The sequence below is a fragment of the Osmerus mordax genome, chromosome 18 (genome assembly GCF_038355195.1).
Source record: "Osmerus mordax isolate fOsmMor3 chromosome 18, fOsmMor3.pri, whole genome shotgun sequence".
Classification (NCBI taxonomy): domain Eukaryota; kingdom Metazoa; phylum Chordata; class Actinopteri; order Osmeriformes; family Osmeridae; genus Osmerus; species Osmerus mordax.
The window spans coordinates 9,819,878-9,845,579 of record NC_090067.1 but is presented as its reverse complement, the minus strand read 5'-3'; the positions used below and the strand labels follow the sequence as shown (position 1 = coordinate 9,845,579).

General features: G+C 42.2%; 3 protein-coding genes across 4 annotated transcripts; 1 reads left to right on the top strand and 2 right to left on the bottom strand.

The window, feature by feature from the left end:
- Positions 1-56: 56 nt before the first annotated feature.
- Positions 57-2,438, top strand: LOC136962510 (XK-related protein 8). The gene is made up of 3 exons (XM_067256299.1): positions 57-364; positions 814-998; positions 1,097-2,438. The coding sequence occupies exons 1-3, from the start codon at positions 57-59 to the stop codon at positions 1,840-1,842; spliced, it is 1,239 nt and encodes a 412-aa protein (XP_067112400.1). The 3' UTR covers positions 1,843-2,438.
- A 651-nt stretch (positions 2,439-3,089) lies between these two features.
- eya3 (EYA transcriptional coactivator and phosphatase 3) lies at positions 3,090-18,736 on the bottom strand. 2 transcript variants are annotated; one of them, XM_067255565.1, is made up of 19 exons: positions 18,605-18,736; positions 16,224-16,314; positions 15,945-15,994; positions 15,584-15,675; positions 15,338-15,418; positions 15,169-15,238; positions 14,534-14,643; positions 14,105-14,242; positions 13,902-13,987; positions 13,603-13,783; positions 13,174-13,343; positions 12,343-12,426; positions 11,987-12,076; positions 11,788-11,846; positions 11,519-11,679; positions 6,237-6,351; positions 5,941-6,062; positions 5,738-5,838; positions 3,090-5,385 (listed from the first exon to the last, which is right to left on the bottom strand). In XM_067255565.1, exons 2-19 carry the CDS (start codon positions 16,266-16,268, stop codon positions 5,305-5,307), a joined length of 1,836 nt encoding a protein of 611 aa, XP_067111666.1. In that variant the 5' UTR covers positions 16,269-16,314; positions 18,605-18,736; the 3' UTR covers positions 3,090-5,304. The 2 variants fall into 2 exon arrangements, with proteins under 2 accessions (XP_067111666.1, XP_067111667.1); XM_067255566.1 differs by lacking the exon at positions 14,105-14,242.
- Positions 18,737-19,287: 551 nt separating this feature from the next.
- Positions 19,288-25,310, bottom strand: si:ch211-195b13.1 (STKc_SGK domain-containing protein). Its single transcript, XM_067255504.1, has 13 exons — positions 25,114-25,310; positions 24,458-24,533; positions 23,543-23,621; positions 23,364-23,407; positions 23,182-23,239; positions 22,995-23,078; positions 22,764-22,895; positions 22,534-22,646; positions 22,277-22,400; positions 22,053-22,148; positions 21,743-21,898; positions 21,537-21,626; positions 19,288-21,371 (listed from the first exon to the last, which is right to left on the bottom strand). The coding sequence occupies exons 1-13, from the start codon at positions 25,181-25,183 to the stop codon at positions 21,204-21,206; spliced, it is 1,290 nt and encodes a 429-aa protein (XP_067111605.1). The 5' UTR covers positions 25,184-25,310; the 3' UTR covers positions 19,288-21,203.
- Positions 25,311-25,702: the final 392 nt, after the last annotated feature.

Genomic DNA, 25,702 nt, shown 5'->3' with positions numbered 1-25,702 from the left:
TAGAAAAGTTGCTTTCAGTTTCATTAGAGCTGGGACAAGAATAGTCTCTACGTGAAATGGAAACGAATCAACAACACAGATTTAATCTTGACTGCAGGGATTTCATTCTGAATCTTGGTAGTCTAGTTTTGTGCGTGGTGGATGTGGTGTTGGACATATATGCGGTTGTGGATTTCTACCAGGAGGAGGACTACGTTTCCCTGGGAGTGTTGGTCTTCCTGCTTCTGGGTTCCTCTGTCCTTTCCCAGGCATACAGCTGGCTGTGGTATAGCTACGATGAATTAAAGAATTCAAAGGTTGAAGGCTTTTTCGGTGGCTTCTGTCTCAAGGTTGTCCACTTGTGTCAGATGGGACTCTATCTCAGGTGACATAACCTCAGTTAACTTATTAACAGAAATGTTGAAATAGCCAGAGGCTGTGCTTGAACACATAGTTGTGGTTCACCAACAACTTATGCCAGCCACGTATACTATGTCTCAGCTTGAATAGAAAGTTTCTCACAACACTGAATTTAACTTTTGGGCTCATTCCTGAAAGTAATACAGTTCGTGTTAATAATGAATAGAGCACAACCTACAGGAGATGTCAAGCTCATACAGTGTATGTATGATCATTTATAGTGTTCATGCAACAATATAATAGCAACATCATTACCAAAGTACTTTGTAACACCCTAAACATCAGAGTAAATAATTGAGTATGTTTCAAATTTGTTTCAAATTGGTTATGGTTATGATCAGTTTTATTCAATAGACAAATGAGGATGCAGGACTCTGGCTCATCTACCACACTATCACTCTTTACGAACCCTAGGTTTGCTGGTGTAGTAGAGGTCTCAACACAATCCTTCTGCAATGGGAACTCAGAGGGACGTGAAATGTCCCTATCTCATGACCTCAACATGTTGCGTCTGATTGAGACATTTTCCGAAAGCTCCCCACAGTTGGTCCTCATGCTCACTGTCATTATCCACAGGGGCGTCCTGGAGCCCATTACTGGTGAGTTAAACCATGGCAAGCCGCTATTATCTTTTTTCAATCATAACACACTTCTCTGACAAACAAACTGAGTGTGACAATTTATGTTTTTCTCCCAGTATTAAAGACAGCTGGATCAGTGGCCGCCATCGCTATCAGCGTGACCATGTACCACCGCTCCCTTCGTGCCTTCCTTCCTGATAAGACAGAACAAACTTGGGTAGCATCTTTTGTATACTTCCTGTGGAACCTGTTTTTGATTGGTACCCGTGTGATTGCACTCGCACTCTTCACATCCGTCCTGCCCTGCTATTTCCCTGCACACTTCCTGTCCCTATGGATTATTCTAGTCTTCTGCGCGTGGCGAGAAAACACCACATTTATGGATAGCCCTGGTGGAGAGCAGCTCTTCCAGGCCACTTTAGGCCTCATCTGGTACTTCAGCTGGTTTAATGTGTCAGCGGGGCAGACCAAGAGGAAGTGCCTTTTCTATTACAGCTTTATAACAGTTGATACATGTGTGCTTTGTTGTGTTTGGTACTGGAGGATCACCACTGACCCTCCCTACTTCAAATCCTCTCTGCCGCCTTATGCAGTGCTCATTGGTATGTTATTATTGTACAGTATTGGGCTCCTGTTTAGAGTGGTTTACTATAAATGGTTTCATCCAACTGGTACAAATCTGAGAACAGCTGAGCCTGAGTCTGAGCCTGAACCTAACCTGAGAGGAGTTGCCACTCAAGAGGGGTCGGATGAGGTAGACAATGTTTTGATGGACCGCAACATGCAAGGCCCTTCAAGACCTGCCAGAGTCAAAACTAGGATGGAGAAATTGTCTGTTAACTTCTACAGTGACAAAACTTAAATTAAATCCAGTCTGTAAGGAAGACTGATATTGAAAATGGACAGAGCTCAGCAACAGTAAAAAAACAACTAAAAGCACTGTTGTATATGATAGCATTAAAACTGTTGTTTGGTGTAGCACTCACAAGCTACCTATGGATTTGATCATGGATTGGAAGTACTGTGAATGACTTCCACAAAGACTCCTGTTCAGGAAATGACCTCATTTACAGCAGCAGCCGTTGGAACATCTCTGGACTGTAAACTCAGAAGAAAGCGTCATTTGACTGTCTTCTCTAAGTTCTTTGGAAAGTATAATAGTTAAATATATTTTTCTATACATTTTAAATGTATAGAAAACACCTGGATCTCAGATGGCGTTGGAATTAATCCCAAAGGTGTTTCCTTATGTATCTTTTTGGGCATGAAAGCATTACCATACTATAACAAGAAAGTATCTTTCCTAAACTGCCGCCACAAATGTTATAACACAAAATTGTTTGAAATGTCATTGCATCCTTTAGTATTTAGACTGCCTTCAATAGAACTACGGAGCTTAGCTTCAAGACATTAGTTGGCACTTATGTGTCCACATATTTTTGGCCATATGTTGCATTGTTCAACTAAATATTTAAGTACATTTCAAAGTTTTATTATTTTTTTTAAATGTACATTGACATGGGTAATATTAGTACACAGGAAAACCTTGCAGGGTGATCAACAGTGTTCCGGTTGTATGCAACAGACTGGAAACAAAACATACACAAGAGAAAGCTCTGCATCTGTTCTTACTTTACATAAGTTAGCCTATTAAGTGTATTCAGTATTGACATGATAAAGTTGATCCCTACAAAGCTATGTGCCATCATAGCTTTTTGCATTGAGTTGAGATATTGCACACACTAATCTACATAAGCCAACACAGACAGATCTAGAAACAAGATGACAAACAGTACTTCGTTTTTTGGCTTTGAAACAAGTGTGGGGAGTAAAATCCATAGCAGACCCTCATAGTAAAAAAACGCATACTCATACATTTCATAACAACGAACTTTAAAACAGAAATAACATTTATAGAAACGCATGCACTTCAAAACAAATAAAATCAAACCAATCAACCAGAAAAACAATGCAAGCAGAGAAGAACTCATTACAGAAAGAAAATGCAACAAAAGGGATGTATTTTGCAATTGGTAAACTTCAATGGTCTCTAGAAAACAAGTCAAATGATTGTGTGTGGTGGTTCAAATAAAACGGATCAGTCCATATCTACTTTACATTGACAACATTTACTTTCCAAAGGACTTATTTTAAAAGAGATCTGTCACAGTATCATTTCCTTGATTCACTTAGGTAGTTCATAATTTGTTTTTAACAGAGAGCTAACATGACCTCACTGTATACTTTCTTTACCCAAAATTGGTGTGTCTAAACATAAATCAAAGTACCTTGTAGTTTATGGATTGATTGTCTTAGTCATACAAGCCACTCAAAGCAACAGCAATGTGATTCCAATTTACAGAGGCTAATGGGAATGCTACTGCTTCAGTGGACAAAGCTATAGCAGAGAAAGAGTTTCAGTGGTATAATTTCCTCAGGTAACAATTACTCCTGTGCATCGGTCCAACAGGACCAACTAAGTCTTTGCACTGATTAATAAAGTATATTGTAATATCGTAAAAAAAAAAAAAGTATGGTAACACAATAAGAAAAATAACACTTCAGCTTAAGTGTGGAACAACCATTATTGATAATGCATAAAACACATTTAAGTAATTCCCTTAAGAGATTATATATTCATAATGGTATTGACTACAAGGCACTATATAAATATTTATGAACACTCAAGAAATACAAACAAATACACAGAAAACACATTCTTAATTGTCAAGCTGCATGTGAGTAAAAAAAACAAAACAAAAACAAGGAACAAAATCTTCTTCAGGCTCAGTATTGTTCAGTCACAATCTCACACTGACCAGGGATTATTGGCCATCCAGCTTTCTTTACCAGCTACTTCAGGCAAAAATTTCCCTTGAAATATAGTTTAAGAGCATACCACTGACATACATGTATTGCACATCCCTTGTTTTCCCCAACATGTAGGCTATAATGACAAGGGAGGGTTTGCAATGCTTTGGGACAGACAGACTAAACAGGAGTGTCGATTTATACAGCTGAGTTTGGGTTAGTTGTCCTGCATCTTAAAATCCCTATGAAGGGATTGGAGTAGTGGTGGATCAAATTGTTAAGAAGTTGTAATGAGCAAGACAAATATCCAATAATGTTTTCCATAAAAATAAACTTCTGCAACCTAACCTAAAACAGTTCCACTGTATCTATGCAATGTGCAATGTTTAAATGCCTTGTCAACAGAAGTCTCTTTTAAAGGATTTCAAGGACACTTAGGGCTGTGCACTGAGGAACAGTTAGCCAAAAGGGTTTGGATGAAGCATGCAATGCCATGCATTGCTTTCTTGGGCCCATCCATACTACCTGATAAAAAGCAACATCTTGATTTCAATTAATCCATAATCCTTACAAACACTATTCAATTCTCATACTATTCCTAAGCATGCACGGAGGGGAATGCAGGTTTGGCTCCTCAATATGCCTCTGATAGACTGTCTGGCTGCAAAGCCTCCACAGGAGTGACTGGTGTAACAGTGGAGAGGTCAGGTTAGCTGACTGCCTCATGATCGGATCATCTGACTGTTGACTACTACTACCATTAGTCAGCTAGTGGGAAAGGCTAGAGCGGCAAAAATACTTTCCAAATACCTCATACGACTTTGGGGGAAAAAACTTACAGTAAATGATGGCTGACTTCGTCAATGTAGCCTCATTAATGTAGCCTCATGTTCAAAGACTGTAACATAGATGCTTTCAAGCTTTGGAATGAGTGGCCAAAAAAGAAAAGGAGGAACTGATGTTTCCGATCAGGAAGTGACATCATACTTTCCCGGACACCCTCCAGAGGGGTTGAAAAGAAGAAAGCTGAAAACAACCCAAAGAGACCATGCCAGTGCAGACCTTTGGTCAGTCAGTGGTCCCTTTGGTGAGTCCACTACATTGAGGGGGGGGGGGGGGGGGGGGGGGTAGAGAGAAAACAGAAGAACAGTCTCAGCCACTGGTGGTTGGGTGAAAAGACAGACTTCGGAGCTTAAGAGATGTTCGTGGTTAAGTGCCAGGTTCAGCCAGAGAGAGGTTAGCTGCCGAGGGAGGGAGAAAAGTCGCTGGGGCAGGGGCAGGTCCTGCTTTACGATTCAGCCAGTCTACTCCCAATTCTTCCCAAACCACCATCCCCAATCCACCTTAGTCAATGGCTGTCAGACGCAAGTAAGGACTTACAGAGAGCAGGTGTGTGTGTGTGTGTGTGTGTGAATAATGGGAGGGTTGAGGGAGTGCTAAGGGCTCCGCGGGGCCGCAGAGGCAGCTGACTGCATTTCCTCTTTAGTGAGAATGACCTCCAGCGTGGGGTGCTCTAGAGGAAGTCCAGCTCCAGGGCTTGATGGAGGGACACCAGATCCCCGTGGGTGGAGATCCTCCAGAAAGGCATGTTGTGCTGCAAATACAAAGACCACATGAGTTCCACAAGCTTCTGTTACACAGGAGCCATTTCTCACAGTAAGGCGTCAGGTGATAGTCAAGGAAATACTGCATGTTCTGACGAGGGTCAGATGGCTGAGCGGTTAGGGGAATCGGGCTAATCAGAAGGTTGCTGGTTTGATTCCCGGCAGTGAAAAATGACGTTGTGTCCTTGGGCAAGGCACTTCACCCTACTTGCCTCGGGGGGAATGTCCCTGTACTTACTGTAAGTCGCTATGGATAAGAGCGTCTGCTAAATGACTAAATGTAAACGTTCTGCACAATGTTTGCGTGGCTTGGCCTGGCTTGAAGGTGCATGCTTGTGCTACCTGTTTCGCCGCAAATTCCTCGTCCCGTCCGTCCCCTATCACCACATAGGTCACCTTCTTCCCAAAGCGAGAGATGATGCGCTCAAAGCAGCTCTCCTTCCCTATTCACCAAACCACAGGGAAAACATGGACCATGGGACAAGAAAGAGCATATATTCTCAAGGACGACTCTGTGTGTGTGTGTGTGTGTGTGTGTGCTCTACCTATTTTGGTGGCGCTGTAGATGTTCTGGATGGGGAAGATGTCTCCCAGGCCGTATAGCAGTACCTTGGCCAGAGCAGGCACCAGCTGGGTGGTGGTCACCAGCACATTCATGCACTTTCCCCTGGGAACACACACACACATTTTGAGAACAAAGGCATAGATGACTTCACAAGGAAAACACCACATGGCCTGTGCTATGCTATACATGCTATATACTATATGTAGTGCTATGCTATACATGTCTGTGTATGTAGCCGATGCTATATAACCAGCCTATGCTCTATAACCAGCCCACCTGGATTGGATGAGCAACAGGGACTTGAGAGCGGTGCTGAGCCAGGCGTCTGTCACGTTCTCTATCTCTGCCTGCAGCCTCATGAGCAGCTCTCTCTTCATGGGGCTCAGCAGGCCTGCAGGACATGACAGCAGATGGGTATAGTGGTGCATGATAACCTTGGGGAACACCGAGGTGACATTTCCATTGACATTTTTATTATACATAGCAGAAGATCAAGGCTCAGAAGAGCATGGGTCTAACGGTATTTCAGAGTCAAGGAACGGTCTGTATTTGCCAGCCACATCGCAAAGTAACCACGTGTAAGGCAGAGTTTCTGGGTACATGTACAGCGTGTGTCTCTGTAAGGCCAAGAGGTCATACAGCAAGGCTCCCTCTGAGCAGAATAAAGCATGCAGTCCAGACAGTGGGGAGACAGTGAGGAAAATCATGTACAAATAAGGCTTATGTGATTAACGACCACTTCACCTGCTGAACGTTCTAGTGTATCAGTGTACTGACCACTGAAGACCCGTTAAGGAAGCGATTCTGTGCATTCTATGTTTGAACATGTCCAGATACTGTATTTAAGCACTCTTGTAAGAGAGAGTCTTCACTCATGCTAGCCACTCTGTTGTGGATTGGTGGCATGATCCAACGTCGAGCTAATAAAACCGAGTCAACCCTTTTCTAATTGTCGTGACTCCTTCCGGCCTGCCTTCTCCAGAATTTACATCTTATCAAGTGGCGTCACGAACAGGATCTTCAGAGAAAGGGTGCCAGCAGGTGAGCAGACTTTGATTGTCATTTTTGAATGGTTATATTAACTTCTGCTTACCTGTGGTCCCATAGCTGTTAAGAGAACGAACCTGTTCAAAATATATTTATAAAAAGGGGAATGGATGAGTTCTGTATGAGGAGAAGGCAGGAGGCACGACTTTAACGTAGTCTAGTAGATTAATAGAGAATTGGCAAAATGTATCTTATTTCACTCGATGACTGTTAATTAATGGTAAATACGAGAAGGCCTAACAGTTTCTTGGGAAGCGATGATCTACGGTACAGATGCAAACAGAAACCATGAGCAAGGGCTGGTCCGCTTGACGTCTAATTGGTTAAAAAGTTTTGTATCTGCGTAGGACATATGAGATGATGTGTCATGGTAAGACGTATGGACCGTAAAAACCTCTAACAAAACTTGGTTAGAAGGTCAGTAATTTAAGGGCAGGATTCCCGGTACTGTAAAGTCCGTTAACAAGTCTCGTTGCTGGTTCGAACGATATAAAAACTTAGGTTAATGGTTGTAGATACGCACGTGATTAGTAAAACATTGAAAGACACGTTAAATTGAAATGTAAGACTCGAGCAATGTTTCCCAAGGACTAAAAACGTATTATGATAAATTACAGTCATTCAAGTGCTAAATTCATATGTAAAGAGATATCTTCTTAAAAGATAATCAAAACTTAAAAGATAAATACACAAATGAACGTAAAGAAATAAAAGGTTTGACTTAGGATATTAGTTACTAACGTTTTTCTTTTACTAAACGTGCATGAAAAAAATGGGGAGCCAATCTAGTAAACCGAATGTGCCTATGGTAATTAAATTCAATACAGAGACCACGCAAGGAGAAAAATACCATGTCAGAGTCACTAAAAATGGATCTACATTTAAAACAAGTTCCAACTATAAATTTTATTCGCAAGTCATTCGTTCCGAAGGTGTCCCTTTAGGAGGAAAGATGAGGGAAGGGAGATATGCTCAAGGAGAGACTCGCCCCTCCTCACACGACCCCTCCAAGACCAAACATGGCACCACAGGCCACACAACAGACTGACACACTTGTCGACTTGATGTGGGAGAAGTGACGCTGTATACTGCCATGGACTTGGACAATGTTAAATGTATCATTAATGTTCCACAATTTCAAGTTTCAGATATACCATATGAAATACCGCAATTAAGTTTGAGTATTGCAGGAAAAAGAATTCCCTTTATGGTTGATGTAGAAACCACCATATTTCCTGTTTGAGGAAAACAGGAAATAGATTTTGATGATTACACATTACAACATTATTTTATTGGTAGCGCAACTTCTCCAATGGCATTATTGGGCTTGGTGAGTAAATTGAATGTAACCATCTTACGTTTTCAGGATGGGATAGAGATCCACATACCTCAGTTTTTTTCCAGTAGTGTTAAGGCATACCACAGAGCTAAGTCTATTTTAGGGGATGTGGAATTTGTGAAAACTTTGTCTACCATTAGTGATAAAGAAAGATAACGTTGAAACCGTTGTGTGTGCAGTCAGGGAGGATTTTTCTGATGTCCCTCATTTGATAGTTGCTTTTCATAAATATTTATTAATGCCCACAGATTAGGAGGAATCTTAATAGTTGTATCATCTGGACTTATGGATTGGAACCTAGGCATTTCTTTATTGAACAATACAGACTGACGTTGAACCACGGATTCGGTATGGTAATGTTAAAATATAATTATTACACATTATCCTTTATTCAAAGATAAAGAAGAGGGGATGAACCCTGTTATTGACAGTATATTACAATAATAGTATATTTGGACACGCCCTCCAAAGAGCTATATTGATTCAGCAGCTGTCTATAGTGCAATAGTTAATAGGCATCTGGCACAATTATCACTCCCATGTAACTCGACCGTATTGCAAAATGTAGACTATATTCTGGTGGCGGCAAGAAATGAGACAGAATGTGTCTCAGAATCGAGAGCCCTGCTCAAACATTGGCAACAGGTGGACACTGGGCCTCACTTGCTAAACTCCAATTCTGTCAAGAATCAATGAACTATCGGGGATATGGCTGTCGATTTTGTCACAGGAAAGAGTGAACAGCATTAAGGACATTGTACGACCAAGGAACAAAACTGAGATGTTGTCTTTCCTAGGACTGGTGAACTATTGCAGAAATGGGATTTCTGAATACACGATTCACTACGCAGAATTGAGCAAGGCCACACTCAAAGACTCTCCTGAAGTCATTCAATGGAATGAGGAAATGAAACATGCCTTCCGTCATATCAAATATCTCTTGTGTACTGCTCCTGCAATGGGATTACCTGACTACAAACTAACTTTTCAGCTGTACGTTGCAGACAATGGTGAAATAGTATCCGCAGTTCTGGGACAGGAACATGGAAATGGAGTTAGGCCAGTAGCCTATTACGGTAAAATGTTGCCACTAATCGTCAAGGGCATGGTTCCCTGTTTAAGATCTGTTGCATCCGCTGCTTTAATGGTGGAAAAGTCACAAATAATAGTTATTGGACATCCAATGATATTACACACTTCACATACTGTGAACATTATCTTAGTACATATTACGACGCAACACATGACAAGCCAGAGACGTAGTAATTACGAACACATTTTGACAGGAACTCAAAATTTGACTATTTCCACGGCCACACACACTAATCCAGATGTGCACTTAAAGATTTATAGAAACTGACTCAGATGATGTCGATCCTCATGATTGCATGAATATTATTGATTCTACATCCAGTGTAAGGACGGATTTGTAAAAACAGCTTTGGAATATAGTGATTTTGTCCTATTTTGTGATGGTTCAGCAATGCGACCAAATGATAAAACTATTCTTTCCGGATATTCCATAGTGGATAATTTAGGTAATTGTATCAAAGCCCATAGATTTGTGTATGCTACTTAGGCTACAGAGTTGATAGATTTGACCATAACTTGTATAGCTCAAATAATGTTTAATGGAACATGTTATTCCTCGCTTTGGAATACCAAATGGAATAGATTCTGACAATGGAACTCCTTATACTTCTAGAGTAACCAAACAATTAGCAGCAGCATTAGGGATTAATTGGACATTTCACATTCCTTATAATCCTCAAAGCTCAGCACAAGTGGAAAGGACAAATAGGACCATTAAGAAAAATAAACTGGTGAAAATACATCAGACAAAACAGACAACTTGGATATATGCCCTTCTACAGGTGATTCTATCAATCAGAGCGATGGCAAATTCAGACACAGGATTTGCTCCTCATGAAGTTTTGATGGCTAGACCTTTTCCTCTAGGAGTGCTGATGGACAAGACACCAGCAAATGATTTAACTTTGTTGCAGGAAACTCAACAACAGTATGTGAAACAGTTGGGGTCTTTTGTGTCTGACATTAATCAACAAGTAACAGATTCTCTTCCTACTCCAGGTGATCAGAGTATTCATAATTTTCAGCCGGGTGATTATGTTTTGGTACGCAGTTTAAAAACATTGGCTCAGCAGGACCAGCCAAGATTTGGACCAGGACCTCCAACCAGAACAGCTGTTAAGGTTACAGGTCAACCCCAATGGATTACGGGTAATATTGCGGTTAACATCAAATCTATTAGAGGTCGTTCTGATACTTCTTCTGAAAGTTCATTCTCATCCATAGATTCCATCGACAATGTTGATTAAGAGAGATAGTGTTGCATGTCATGAAATGTCTAATTCTGATTGCAAATGAGTCAAACAGATGGAGAAGGACAGGAGACTGATCCTGCCTAAGAGAGGAATTCGAGTTCGGCTGAACCACGAATAGAAGACATTCTCTTTCTTGGAACTTGTTTGCGTGTGATGTTAATTTTAATTTAAAAAAGTTTACAGCCTTCCTAGTCGTAGGGATGTATTAAGGAATACTATTTAGGGGTGAAGTAATAATTTTGTTGAGAGTTATGTATATTTAGCATGTGAGTGTTGTGAATTAGTTTTGTCACACTAGATGACATTTGGTGATTTTATCCTTAACCGGAAAGGAGTTTTGACCAAGGGATTGTCTAAGTGTGAAGTGTAGATTAGATTAGCCGCATAATCTTTTACTCACTCTTTGTCAAGTGTGGAGTGGGATTTGGCATGCAAAGTGAACAGGCATGCAAAGTGAACAGGCATGCACAGTGAACAGGCATGCACAGTGAACAGGCATGCACAGTGAACAGGCATGCACAGTGAACAGGCATGCAAAGTGAACAGGCATGCACAGTGAACAGGCATGCACAGTGAACAGGCATGCACAGTGAACAGGCATGCACAGTGAACAGGCATGCACAGTGAACAGGCATGCACAGTGAACAGGCATGCACAGTGAACAGGCATGCATAGTGAACAGGCATGCACAGTGAACAGGCATGCAAAGTGAACAGGCATGCAAAGTGAACAAAAACATTTACCCACAGTGCAATACCAACATCTCAACTGCAAGTGGGTGGCACCGTAGAGGCTCTCTCTCTCTGTTCCTTTCACCTTTCTCTTACCTCCCACATTCCCTTTGTATCCGTTATAGATCTCCTTTAGTCGCCGGTAGCGGAAGGCCAATTTTCTCATCCACTCCACCCCTCCCTGGACTGCTGTGGAGGCCCCAGAAGCCCCTCCACCGCTGGGGCCGTTGAAGCCGTCCGCCAGGAAGTTGTAGCTGCTGAGAGGGGTGAGAAAGAGACGTCAGTGTGCGTCATCACGGTACATAGCGGTGCCTCATGCATGTCAAAACCTGTTGGCTGCAGTTGTCCTCTAGCTGGAGACCAACCTCAGATCCTGCCCGTTGTCATCAGAGGCCACGTCTTCAACATGCACCTGGTCACACTCCTACGGAGGGAAGAGCAAAGGGAGATAAATCCCTCATCAATCACAAACACAGCGGTTTGTGGAAGCTACCACAGGTGCGAGGCCTCACGCGGCAGCAGGCTAGCTGCATGGTCTGGGACAGAGGGGGCTTCATGCTGTACCTCCAGGTCGTTGAAGAACAGGTGTGTGTCTGCAAGCTCAAAAATCAGCTCTTCCATTTGCAGGCCCAGGTTCAGCACTGAAGCAGGGTCCTACAAAGCACCAGCAGGACACACATTACATTACATTTAGTCATTTAGCAGAGGCAATCACAATCAGAATTGTGTTTATTCGCCAAGTAAGTGTTCACAAACAAGGAATTTACTGTGGTGGGCAGGTGCATACAGTTAGCATATAATATACATATTGAATCTGAAAATCTGACCGCCATCCATGTAACATACTCATTCAGATACTATAGATTACATAGTAACATCTGACAGATTGATATCAAGTCATATGGACTCTGGAGACCAACCTTGCCGAATTTCTGAGCGAATGAGCCTGTGAGGAGAGAGTGGAATATGATGATGGTCTCATCCAGATCCCAGAGAAACACGCGCTTCATGAGGAGAACAGAAACATCAACAATTACGTTCAAGTTTAGTTGTATTTGCCATTTAAGTACAAGTAAATTGCAAATATTATGTCCTGTTTCTCTTGACAATGGCTAGCGGCCTAACTAAACCTATAATAATAATAATAATAATCTAAACCTATAATACATTTGACCTCACCTATACAAGCTATAATACATTGTATACTGCATAAGAAAGAATTTGAAAAATTTAATTGAGAATGAGCTAAGCTATGAATGACAACCAAGACTAACCTAGCTATAACGTAACCGATGCAGGTTTTCATAATGAGGTTTCATAACTTGTGATGTTTGAAAACCACATTCTGAATATGTGACCCCATCATCTCCTTTCCTACCCCATGAGTCACATGAGGATCCAGCCCCCTGGCCCAGACACGTCATGTTGTCACCCCATACTTGTGGTGTAGCCCCCCCCAGTCTTGTGCTGCAGCCATGTAAACACACATTTGTCTATTTATGTGACAGGGTGGCTTTCTTTCACTCGTGGTTACGGCTCCATGCTGCTTTGCCTGGCTATGGTCTCTTAGCAGGACAGGGGTCAGAGTGCTGAAGAGGCCGTCTATAAGCTAATGAACCACACCGATGTAGGCCACTGTGCAGCCTGCCTTCCAAACTCTCCCCTCTCCCTTCTCCAGCCCCACTTAGACATGCTGCTTGGCTGTGTGGACTCCTTTATGCTACAGCCTAAGAGCCAGTCATGACAGATACCTCGAGATCCGTGTCGGTGGGTTGGGAGCTGTCGGACTTCTTGTTCTTGGCCTTGGCCTTCCCAGCAGAGTTCCTGCGGCCAGCCTCATCCTGGTCCCTGGCTCCCGTAGGCAGGCCCACCCCTGAAGGCAGAGCTACTCCTGTAGGGAGGTTCTCATGTGGGGACGCATCTTAAATAAAATAAAAAGCAGACAGGTAGTGACAGACACTAAAGAGACAAGTACAGAATATTTACACGCATGCAGATTTCAAATCTTTCCTGAAAAAGGTGAAAATCACCTACTCTACTACTAACTGCTAATGAGTATTACTAGATTGGGTAGTGGGATCCATGCAGCTGGCAGAAACGGGAGTAGACATGGTATCTTGATGTGAACACATAATGTATAGGAGTGAGCCGACCCAGATGGTGGCAGGTGCTGGCAGTACCTGTAGTGCTGGGCAGTCCGGCTGAGGCACTGCCCTCTGTCTTGATGGCTGGGTAACCAGCTACGCCCACATTGGCACCATGCCCGTCGTTATTGGGCAGGCCAGCGGGCACATAGGTGGGTGCCGGGGCGTAATACTGGGGGAACTGGCTTTGTCCCAGGGAGTTGTAACTGCTGAATTCCTTCATAAACAAAAGGGGAAATGTACAGATCAGTGGGATAAGGCCGGTGGATTTGTGTGGGATGGATGGAGGGACTAAGAGGGTTTTGTTCCGACCCTCTGAGGTCCGTCCTTCTTACCTGGTGAGCCACAGAGGCCGAGGTTGTGGTGGCGGCTGTAGCTGAGGTGAGATTAGTGTACACACTGGATGTTGTGAAACTGGAGCCTGTCGGGAGGGGAACACGTGGAAACCTTCAATTCAGGGACCGATTTCAACGTTATTTTTGGTCACATTTGTAGAGAGCCAGACACACATGTGAGACAGGGAGAGGTGATGGCTTGCCTTGGCTGGGGTATGAGTAGTGCACCTGGCCTGGCTGTGTGGAGGTATAGGCAGTGCTGAAGCTGAGAAACCCAGGCTGGCCAACAGAGGGCGCCTCAGGCAGCCCTGTTTCTGTCTTAATGCCTGGCCACATAGCACCTGAAGATAGATGGAGAGGGAGGTGGCAAAAGAAGCAGAAAAAGAAAAGAGAGTGTGTGTGTGAGAGAAAGCAGGGGAACAAGCAAGATGGGAGAGTAAAAATAAAAAATAAACCTCTCCGTTAAGACGTGTGTCGCTAGCATCGACAAGAAGAGACCGTAGGTAGTTAAATCAACAGCGCAAAAGCATGTCAGAGCTTCAGCGTTGTAAACTAAGAGGGCTGGGAGCTGGGTTAGGACCAGGTGATGTTAAGTAGGGCTGTGGGGGAGATGTGGAGAGGGGGAAACTGACCGAAAGGTGGTAGGCCGTAGGTCTGCCCTGCCTGGGGGAAGGGTGTGTAGACCGTGGACTGAGCCAGAGGAGGGAAGCCCACCTGGCTGGTGTAGGATGTCACTGCTGGGCTGAGGGGTTATTAAGACAGAGAGAGAGTCAGAGAGAGACAGAGTGAGAGAGACAGAGACAGACAGAGTGAGAGAGACAGAGACAGAGAGAGACAGAGAGAGAGACAAAGAGAGAGAGACAGAGAGACAGAGTGAGAGAGACAGAGACAGACTTTTGATGCTCTTTATTGAGACTCTCACATTAAAAACACACTGCTAAATCAATCTTTTTTTGTTTTAAAAACCCCACCACACCCCCCAACCCACAATCATCAGCATCACATAAAATTACAATTACATTACATAATAAGAGTGTGTGAGAGAGAAAGATGGTGTGGAAGAGAGAAAGAGATAGAGTACGAGAAAGAAAGAGAGAATTAGTGAGAGTGAAAGAAAGAAAGAAAGAAAAGAGAAACAAAGAGAGAACAGTCGGGGCAGCGGTTGGGGCTACACCTGTATATAGGTATAGGACAAAGACCATTCTTTATATAATAAGCAAAATGTATGTAAAGCTATATTGTCTGACCCTAACACAGTGGTACTCACTTGTTTCCTTGGTATATCTGTGAGGTATATTCAGAGGCTGTTGTTGTGGTTAGCTCTTTGCAGGTCACAGCTTTAAAAAAAAAAACACACAAAAAAAACAGTCAGCCTGAATTGAGTAAGCGTGTCTTATTTATATAGAATATTCAACAAATACGTGTAAAATTCCTACCAGTGTGTGCGTACGAATTCATGTTGTCGTCACATGCTTGAGGCCTTGACCCAGTTTCTGGTCCAGGCTGTTCTCGGCTTGCTGCAAGACAAAATAGTCAAACATCACACACCCACAATCTTAGGTCATTTTCTCATCATCAAAAATATGTACGTCTCCAAGTGGGTGTGTGCCCTCCCTCAAATCTGTCCTTGTTGTCCTGTAAGGTAGTATGTTTGCGGTTGTAAGGGGGGGCCATCCACTCACCTCCAAGAGAGGCACTGGACAAGGTGGAGTAAGAGTTGTCCTGCTCTACTGAGCCCAAGAGAGCAGAGGGACTACTTTCATCACCTAAGCCCCTGAAACAAAAACAGTAGATATTACCAACCACAACCCACACAGTGCCTGCAGATAGCCAGAACTACTCTGTGACATTCAGAGAAATTCCTGACATGTCATTCCAAATGACAAGTGAACTGGAAAAATCACAACAACAAAAATCACAAAAGCTAGGGAGCAGACATCGATAACCTTGGCTTTTTTTGTTTCATCCTGCGTGTTTTCCTTCAGTGTAAATGTGGCAATTAAAATCATCCAAGGTTCAAAAACATACCCAACCAAAACTGACCTGGGCTCTTTCTCAAGTCCCAGGTCTAGCTCATGCCTGGCCTTCTTTGTCTGTAAAAAAAGTTAATGCATCATGGCGGGGATGAACACATCACAGATATCCAGGTAAAAGTATCTCCAGTATCCAGGGACGGAAGTTGAAAATTAGCACTTGCTATAATCTCTATGTGCATTACATCGGCTGCAAACTTTGATCTACAGCTATGTTTATCTGCATTGTCCCTGTCAAACAAATGTAATAATAATAATAATAATAAAATAATCTGATGAGCAAACTTACCGGCTGCTCCTGCAAGTCATCCATGTCTGCCGAGTGACCCGACATGTCTGCAGTCTTAGACTCTGCTGTTTCTGGAAAAACCCTCAGAACCCTGCTTCACAAGACCACAAGACAAACAACACACACAAACACATGGCACAAGTGAGTGGACAGGGCCACTGCTTTATGTAGTCCCTCTATGGTCTGTCCATCCTCGCCCCCCTCCACCCGTCCTATCATACGGGTGATCAGAAGAGAGGTACAATGTCGTCCTCGAAAGCCAGTAAATGGGGCACACTGGCCTAATCCCCCACACAAGAGCAGCATGTGAGGCACGTGTAGGCCTGGTACAGACGTCACCCCCCTTGTCTCATCAACTCCTGTGTTTACAGTTGGATTAGAGGGAGGGTGCTTCCTTACATGTGACCTGACCTACATTTGACGAAATGTATTCCCTGTGGATCATTCGGAGGCATTAGGTTTTCAGATGCAAGCTGTCGTATATAAATAGGTGGTCTGAGGGATAAGATCTAACCTAGTTTTACCTCCAGTCCACCTCGATTCATTTTGTTTTTTAAATATCAGGCACATGTGAGCACATGAGCAGGGGGCACCTGCATCAGGTTAGAAGGGAATTACAGCATGTCAAAAGGAAACATTCCGCGACGTGTATGAAATTGCATTGCAAACCTCAGAGATGAACAACATTACAAGTTAAATCGTTTAAAATGTTTAACTTGTCTTTAACAAGCAGTGAGACACAATGTAGAGTATATATAATATCTTTTTTAAGACAAGTAAATGGCTTATAAAGTTAACTGTGCAATTTTTCAAGGTGGATTTACTAGCAATTTTTCAAGGTGGATTTACTAGCCATCATCTACTACCTGCTTGAAGTTTCTGTCCTACAATAAATCTCAGCAAACTAAATGATGGACAAGGTAATTTTAGGGTAGACATGCCACTGCTGGTGTTTTGACACCAGAAACCACACATAACCCAGGCCCACGAGACCTGCCGTTGCTCTAGGTAGCGTAAAAAGGACATCACACCCGTCATCAACTGTTTCTACTGTCCTGTGATAACCTTTACCACCATCCCTTCCACCTCTGTGCCAGAGCGCACAGTGGCTGACTGAAGGAAGTTACTGACCAATGCAGCAATGGCTACAATCTGCCAAAAGCAGAAAAGGGTCAGGAAAAGTTGTCAGTCTATGTCCGATGACCATTGTGCTGTCATGAATGCTATTTATTTATCCAATTGAAGCCTGATGGATGGAAGTAGATGGTGGATAATGCTCCATGGGTATTGGGGTACCGTAACTATTTGTAATGTGTCAAATTAAAATGAATTAAATGCTTGAATAATTGATCTCAGAGCACAAAGAACAAGGTCCTCAGTAACAGTTTTTACTTCAAAACTTCTTTTCAACACAACAGGAGGACCTTTGACCATGCAATGACGGTGACATGTATTATTTCCTTGAAACTTTTATTTCAACAGTGTAGTCTGCGATATATGTTCATCAAGATAGTTCCATTAAATACGCAGAAAATAGTCAACCAATGTCGACGTAAAATCTTTCTGATTATCAGTCTTTACAACAACCTGATGTATTCAGACATTTAAATTCACAGTAGCTAGGTATTAAATAAGTGTAAATGTTTAGTTTTTTGCTATTACAGACGATGCATTCACTCGCAATAACTCACAAGTTATTGACTGCTGAGATGTGCTTTCTTACTAGTGTGTCGAAGACAGATTGTTTACATTGCTACAGTAGTGAGTAACGTTACGCTTTGGCAGCCAGCAGTTGCCTAACTGTAAACATTATCCGAGAATTAGCTAAGCTAACTCGCAAATGCAACTTGCTAGATTATACGCAAATCCTTCATTTTTCCTTACTACGTGTGGAAATAGTGTATAGCCTACAATACCTTGTTAATTACATATCAAGGACAGCATGTTCTGAAGGTGAAATTCAGCATTGTAGCGTTAGCCAGCTAAGCAGTACATACCGCTAGCTTAGTTAAGATTGCTACAGTGCTCTCTTGCTAGTCTACGTTACGTTACACCAGCCATGCAACTAGCAAGTTACTATGACAAAATGTCCCTTGAAACTAACATTTAAGTATTTAATCTAGCTGTATTGACATGTCTTTAATAGAAAGTTGGCTACATGATTGCGCTAGCTAGAGCTAGCTAACTGGCTAACAATAACACTCAGCTAGATAGGCTAGCTAGCAAGCAAAAGGCAACGTGTAAACGCAACAGTAAATTCCATCTAGCCAGTTAGGATTTGGATGGCATTGCCCTCTTCTTTTTCCAACGTTCTGGAAACAATGTAGCCCTAGCTAGCTATATTTAAGATGAGCTCAATAAAATATCGTTATTAACCTTACCATAGGGGGATGAATTGTGCTTTTGTTCAATAAACGTATTCGTATTGAATCCAGACAATCTAGACTACTACAAGTACTAGCTCGCTAGCTTTGTCTGTTGTTAGGGAACTATATTTTGCAGGAAGTTCTGACCACTCACCGACACCGTACGCTATTTGAAGTAAGCTAACTAGAGAGGTCGGGCCGAGGAGACGAGCAAGAAAACGAACTTCTTGCTCGAGTTTATTGGTGCATTACCGCCACCTTCTGCTCTGGAGTGTCAGCATCAGTTACGCATGCTGCACCTGGCTACTTACCAGAGCCATTGCATGCATCCAGGTCAAAACGCAGGCTCTTAGATGTGTAGACAAGTTATTTATTGTATATATTTTTTTCCTACTCAAATGATTGGTGGAGACTGTACAGGGAACAGGTTGTGTTAAGGTAGCCTAATGCTAAACCATGAACTGAAGGGGAGCTTTCTACAGCAAGTGTATTGGAATTTATTGCACATTGATTTGTGAATTTGCTCGTTACAAAGACTTTTCTATCCACATAATGGTATGCCTGCAGTAGCCTAACCATTGGGTAAAACGTCTAGTTGATAACGTTTAGTTCTCAGAAGCCTATAATGCCACATATTTACATTGTGCAACTCCTCAGCTCAATAAAATAAAGACACAGAAATAAAGAATTTTGGGGGTTTGTAATCTGGTCATATTTTATTAGCCATTCTGACAGATTATAAACAGATGATCATTCGATATTAAATTAAACCATACAATATATTCTTTTTAAAACATACAGTACAATATGTGAAATGACATGTAAATAAATATACATGGATACAATTCAAAGCAAGTAAGATAAGCTTCCAAATATGGAAGAAGGTTTCCTAAAACGGTATTGCCTTTTGCTCATTTTCAACTGGTTGGATCAAGTTGTCATCCAAGAATGTTGTAAAACTTCAAGTCAAGTATATTTAAGTAAAACTCATCAAAGAGTACCCATCAAATAGTACATATTTACTATTTCAATATTATCTATCTATAATATGTTTGTAGCAGAAATTACACAGTGGAATACACTACCGTTTTCAAGATTTCATTATATGTTTACAGAATTTGACTGTTTAATATAATTTTTCTTGCCTGAGATTTTATTGCACTTTCCAGAGTCATGTGTAGCAATGACTTCAGTACTATCTGAAAACCTCTGTCTGCTTTTAGTTTTCTTTAGTTCAAAGCTTTTCAGGTCCTAATGTAGAGCCTTAAGATTACAGGGAAGATACAATATATGTACATACAGTACAAACATAATGGACTGCCAGGCTAGGAGCCTTACATCACTGGACAGGCACACTTAACAAAATAAAAAACATTCACAGCTCTCTATTCTAGGAATTTTGTACATGATGCATATGAAACAATCTGGCGGTGGATTATCTGGAGTGTTTGATATGAAACACACATTCACACAAGAAGTTGCTATATTATGTATTATCAATACAAGCCTATTATTGCTAATAAAACTGCACATCGCATTCTCTGAATTCATGGATAAAAATATATGAATGTTTACAAACAGCAGATGTCACTTCAAGTCAACACAGTCTCTGACGGTAAATAGGTGAAGTGAAGATATATTCAAAGACAAAAGGTAAGACAATAAAACATGAATTTTACTATTTTTCATGTCATATGTAAGAGTTAAACATTTAGATATAGCAAATATATAAGATTTGAGTTTCATTCAAATAATGAGCAGGTACAGATTTTAAGTTCTTAAGACAGTTCTTCTTCCAAAAAAGCTACTGTCATGTAAAACATTGCCACAACATAAAGATACCACGAGGATTGTGACAACTGACTTTGTGAAACTGTAGTTTGAGAATACATTGGTCAACAAACTATTTAAAAGTACCACAGTTCATTATTTGGTCCAATACATTTGGTATTAACAAATGCAAATATTTTGTTGAAATGCCAGGTCAATTGGTTGTTTGCCTTTTGTAACTGAAATTTGAATTTAAAAGGGACAAAATATGCAGCTATCTATTCAATTAAGATTTGCCCTGTTTTTCTCAAGTGCAACTGATCATTCACATAAAAAACAACCAGAAATGAGAAGAGACAAATAGTTCTTTAAGATGATGGAGAATATCATAAGGCCATGGCAATCTACAGCTACCTCCATGGTCAGTAGTCCACATAGATAGTCAGTCTTAAGTTTTGATGCTACTGGCTCTTGTTTAGCTCAATAGCTACTTTTCAAATAGCCTTCTAGCCTCAGGCACTTCACAGGTCTCCTGGCAGAGGCTGTGGTCCATAACCATTAGAATGCAACATCTTCTGTTTTTAGAGGACGAGTTGTCACTATTTTCTTAACTTGGCACTCTTTGCATCAGTTCCAATAGTGGAGAGGAGTAGGGTTCCCCTCACAAGTTCATATCCACAAGATCAGCATGTCAGACTTCTTGTCAGCAGGCCATGCAATAACCATCCCAGGGTGTTCTAGTCGGTTCTGAATTCCCAGACTGATGCATTGTGTTCTTTCTGCTCTTTGTCCTCGGGCTCTGTGGTCTCTGGGTCGGAAATTAGGAAGACAGAGGTATGTGCCTTTACATGAAGTTGTGGTCAGCAGGTGGGCCGTAGGAGAAGCCAGGGAAGGCTCCAGCTGCCTCCTTGATGCTGCTGGTCACCATCAGGGAGTCAGTGTTGCACAGGGAGGATGTCACTGGGAGGTGGGTGAACTCTGTGTCAAAGTGTTGCAGGTCTGTGGGTCCGCTCTGTGAAGGAAACACAAACACAATGTTTTGGGGCTATCTCGTTGTTTATGATCATTGACCTATGCACTTTTTGTGAAGCTCTCTCTTGGAAGTCGCTTTGGATAAAAGCGTCTGCTAAATGAATACATGTAAATGTAAACATACATTGATGTGTACTTTACTTACCACTGAGGGAATGAATGGAGGTATGATCTTCCTGGCCATAAGATCCTCCCAATTGATGGGTGAAAAGAACGAATGGAACTGGAGTTCCATCTGCAAGAGCAAAGCAGAAGAAAACACTGTCAATTCACTGACAGAAAACACCCAACACTAACAACCTATCCCAATGTATGCGTGTGTGTGTGTGTGCAAGTGTTGTATTTACTTACAAAATCATCTTTGGCGCCCAGCCTCTTTGTGCGGTCTTTCTGCAGGAGTCCCTCAAGAATCTCCCTGCCTGCATTGGACACGTTGGGCTTCAGCACCAGAGGCTTGTGCAGGATGCTGTTGTACATTTCAGCTGTGTTGCGACTGTAGAAGGGAGGCTATGGGGAGAGACAAAGATAGGGAAATCAATTGAGGATACCGGGGCCACATTCACTAATGAACAGGTATCATATATTGACTATACTATAACCTATTGGTCCAGAAAAGGTTTTTGGAGGAAAAGAGGTGATTAAAAGAATTCAGGTCACTTACCAGGCCATAGAGCATCTCATAGAGCACGGACCCCAGACACCACCAGTCAACGGTGCGATCATACGCCTGCTTCTGCAACACCTCAGGGGCTAAGTACTGTGGAGGACATGAAAGCACGATTGGAAACAAATCCTTCCGAAGCCCCAATCCCTACTGTCTTCAGCTGTTTAAATAACACATGAATCAAGGAGGAAATGAGAGGGTCATAGTAGGGTTTGCCGTACCTCTGGAGTCCCACAGAAGGTGCTGGTAGTCCCAGTGGGCTCCAAACCCTCCTTGCAAAGACCAAAATCAGTCAGGACAATATGGCCCTGAGAGTCTAGTAGGATATTCTCAGGCTTGAGGTCTCTGTGAATGAGAGAAAGGAAATGTGTTCAATGAAATTCCAACAATGCACCTTGACCATTCATTCCAGTGTAATTGTGCTGCTGAGTAACCCCAGTTTCTCCAGCAGGGGGCGCTGTGGATTGTTGGTTCCTACCTGTAAACGATATGCAGGGAATGGAGGTAGCCAAGTGCACTGGCTATCTCAGCAGCATAGAACCTGGCTCTGGGCTCCAGGAATACCCGCTCTCTCTGCAGATGGTAGAACAGCTGAGAAAGAAAATACAGCAGGATTAAGTACTTGAGTGAATGTAGGTTTAATGTGTATAAACTCAACTTCCTCTTTTCACCATTTGGTGCAGAACATAGGTAGCTCTAGTGGTTTACCTCTCCTCCATTGACGTAATCAAGTACAAAATAGAGTTTGTCGGTGGTCTGGAAGGAGTAGTGCAGTCCCACCAGGAAGGGATGCTTGATATTCTTCATCAGAACACTTCTCTCTGCCATGATGTGCTTTTGCTGGATGGGGAAAGGCAGAGGCAATTAGGTTAGCAAAGAAGACTCATCAGAGAGAGGAAAACAGGAAAATTATGTGCAGTAATTGAGAGTAAAGCTTACTTCTTTTTTCTTTAAAATGATTTTCTTCTGAAGAACCTTGACAGCATAATACTTAGTGCTCTCCCTGTGCCGAGCCAGTAGCACCTGTAACACAGCAGACAACATGTTAAGCTCAACTACTGAAAGAGTGCAACTATCACACTACGAATGGTCTAATATCAATGGGGCTGCACAAACAGACGCTCACCTTCCCAAAACTTCCTTTTCCGATGATTTTCAGGTAGTCAAAGTCACATGGCTTGATCCTAAGGTACAAGGTAAAGATAGACAGAAAGATAACATTTTAAAATTGTGAAGATGGACATAGCATAAACATAGAATGAGGAGACAGAGATAGAGAGTTTTACATAAGGTGTCAAGTCTACTTACTGATACTCCTCAGCCAATGAGGTTCTTGCCGATGTCAGGCACATCTGAAAGGGGGGATGGACAGAAGACAGATAAAAATCAATCTTAGAGCAACATCAATGCCACATCCATCGCTAGGTAACAATACATACTATCCTACAGCATTTTAGTCTTAATAGTCAAGCATGCAGATCACTTACAGGATTATCTCCATATTCATCATTTTCCATCTCATCATTCTGGTTTTCATCAATCTTCGGGAATGTGCTAACTTCAGAGCTGAGAGAGAGAGAAAACAATGTTAGATTGAATTGTCATTGATTATTTTGTTTCTCAGTATCTGCTATGATAAGGTTCAATGTTGTGAGTAAAACAATCCCTGCTTTGCTAAAATGACAATGGATGGAGAGGGAAGACATGAGTCTCAAAGAGAGACTGTTAATCGGACAGTCAATAAGGTTAACTTCATTCCTGGGTAGGATGTATTCCAGACATTTTAGTTGTCAATTAAGAGCAACATCAACAAAAAAACAACACTGATCAAGGAAGGGTTCCTAACAAGAGGCTAGGACTTTCTATATATGGCCTTGAAATCAAGACATCAAAGTAGTGACAGACTGCCCAAGCATCTGGAGGAAGCAGTTGGACAAATTAGCTAATTAGGACATTTACAGGTCCGAACCTGGACACCTGTGTGAACGTGAATGGCGGAAAGACATTGTGTGGTGCGCACTTAATTGAATTATGGTGTTATCTAGTCTAGCGGACCGGGGGGATTTGTATAAAGGTGCTTATGCATTCCAGAGGCCGCGGCGGGAAGATTACGTGGAACACGAAATAACTATTCTGGCTATGGCTTTGCCTGCTTGAGGGCAGATTACGGAGGTCACAGCATGTACAGCCAAACCAAGCAACGGCTGAATGAGGCTGATTGGATTGGAAACTGGACGTTGACCCGATCTTCCATTTATTTTATTAAGACACGCCAGGGTTTAAGTGACGCACAAAGAGGGAATGTGCACACTTGTGTTAATGGTGTTTTTTGCTATTATTTGGAGTGTAGGCTATTATTACAGCTCCATTCTGAAACCATATTTTTCACGTGTTATACTTACTGTTGACAGATATGCGGGTTAGACACTAGCCTCTGGATGAAGTCGTTCAGTCCCATTTTCCTCTCCTTGATGAAAGCTGTAATTGGATAACAAGCATATAGGCAGCTCACGTCAGTTGTGAACCTAGAGAATTCATCATCAGTCAATATTGTTCTCCAATACTGGGCTGTGCGGTGCCAGCACCTACAGACTCATATGTTAACAACAAAGTGAGCTACAAGCCGAGCCGCTGAGATTGTTTCAACATATTCAACATTATAATATGGTGTAGGGGAAAATTTGTTGTGGGCCAAATTTACATTTAGGCTACGAGATTATGCGTTGCGCAACGGAACTGTTTTGGGTATCCCCGCCATATCTTAAAGAATGAATGCGGTATCACAATAATGCGAAAATCACATAACCACGTAACCATCACAATATAGAGTTTGTGTGAGCGTCTTTAAGGAACAATGGACAATTCAAATTCTGGTGCCGGGACGTCGGACTCCCATATCATAGCCAAACAGAAAATTGTCTGTGGTAGCCTATAAAACACCAGGTTTAGAGGTGATGCCAATCTCCAGTCATTCTCATACACTGCCGTTTACAGGTTATTCAAAAGTTAATTAATCAACAATCTCGATCACAAGTTAAGGTTGAACAATGATGCTTACCAGTAAGAACTGTTACAATGCCCCTCATTTTGCAATAAGTCAAATCACATCCAGCCTCTGTGACAGCCATGGTGAGGAAAATGTATATCCAACAAGCTCAGAAACAAGCTTCCAAACAGCTGATAAAATAAGTCACCCAAGTTGCTTGCTCTATAGATGCCTCACTGCGCGCCTATGGAGCCTGTCAAGGAAGCGATCAGTTCTAAATGCCGCTATCCACTGCGAGAGGAACCAGTTATTATATAGGGAGCACGTGGTTCGGGACGCAAAATACACTGACATAATCAGAGTTACCAAGGCAACTCTTGGTTAAGTGATGTCACGGGATTCCGCAGCTCTTCGTCCTGCCTGCAGGAGGCGGGGGCTTGCGAGAATAGCTCACCGCATTGGCGGAGATGCCGAAGGCACGATCACCCCGTCATTTCCCCCGCCTCTTCACCGCAACCTCTTTCTCTCAGTGGAAAGATACTGCAGGCCTAATAGCTAAAACCAAATGATTAAAGGCAGTCTGTATCAATACAAATCAAAATGGATGCAATAATATAATCATATTGACTTCTGCAACTGATCTCATAAAGAAATGCATCCC

Coding starts and splice junctions, on each gene's coding strand:
- LOC136962510 (XM_067256299.1), top strand. CDS start 57: ATGGAAACGAATCAACAACACAGATTTAATCTTGACTGCAGGGATTTC. Junction 365..813: donor CAGATGGGACTCTATCTCAG/GTGACATAACCT, acceptor TACGAACCCTAG/GTTTGCTGGTGTAGTAGAGG. Junction 999..1,096: donor CGTCCTGGAGCCCATTACTG/GTGAGTTAAACC, acceptor TTTTTCTCCCAG/TATTAAAGACAGCTGGATCA.
- eya3 (XM_067255565.1), bottom strand. CDS start 16,268: ATGTCGGGTCACTCGGCAGACATGGATGACTTGCAGGAGCAGCCG. Junction 15,239..15,337: donor GAATTCGTACGCACACACTG/GTAGGAATTTTA, acceptor TTTTTTTTAAAG/CTGTGACCTGCAAAGAGCTA. Junction 13,784..13,901: donor CGGCCTCTGTGGCTCACCAG/GTAAGAAGGACG, acceptor TTGTTTATGAAG/GAATTCAGCAGTTACAACTC.
- si:ch211-195b13.1 (XM_067255504.1), bottom strand. CDS start 25,183: ATGGCTGTCACAGAGGCTGGATGTGATTTGACTTATTGCAAAATGAGG. Junction 23,408..23,542: donor ATGAATATGGAGATAATCCT/GTAAGTGATCTG, acceptor CCCCCCTTTCAG/ATGTGCCTGACATCGGCAAG. Junction 23,079..23,181: donor GAAAAGGAAGTTTTGGGAAG/GTGAGCGTCTGT, acceptor GCTGTGTTACAG/GTGCTACTGGCTCGGCACAG.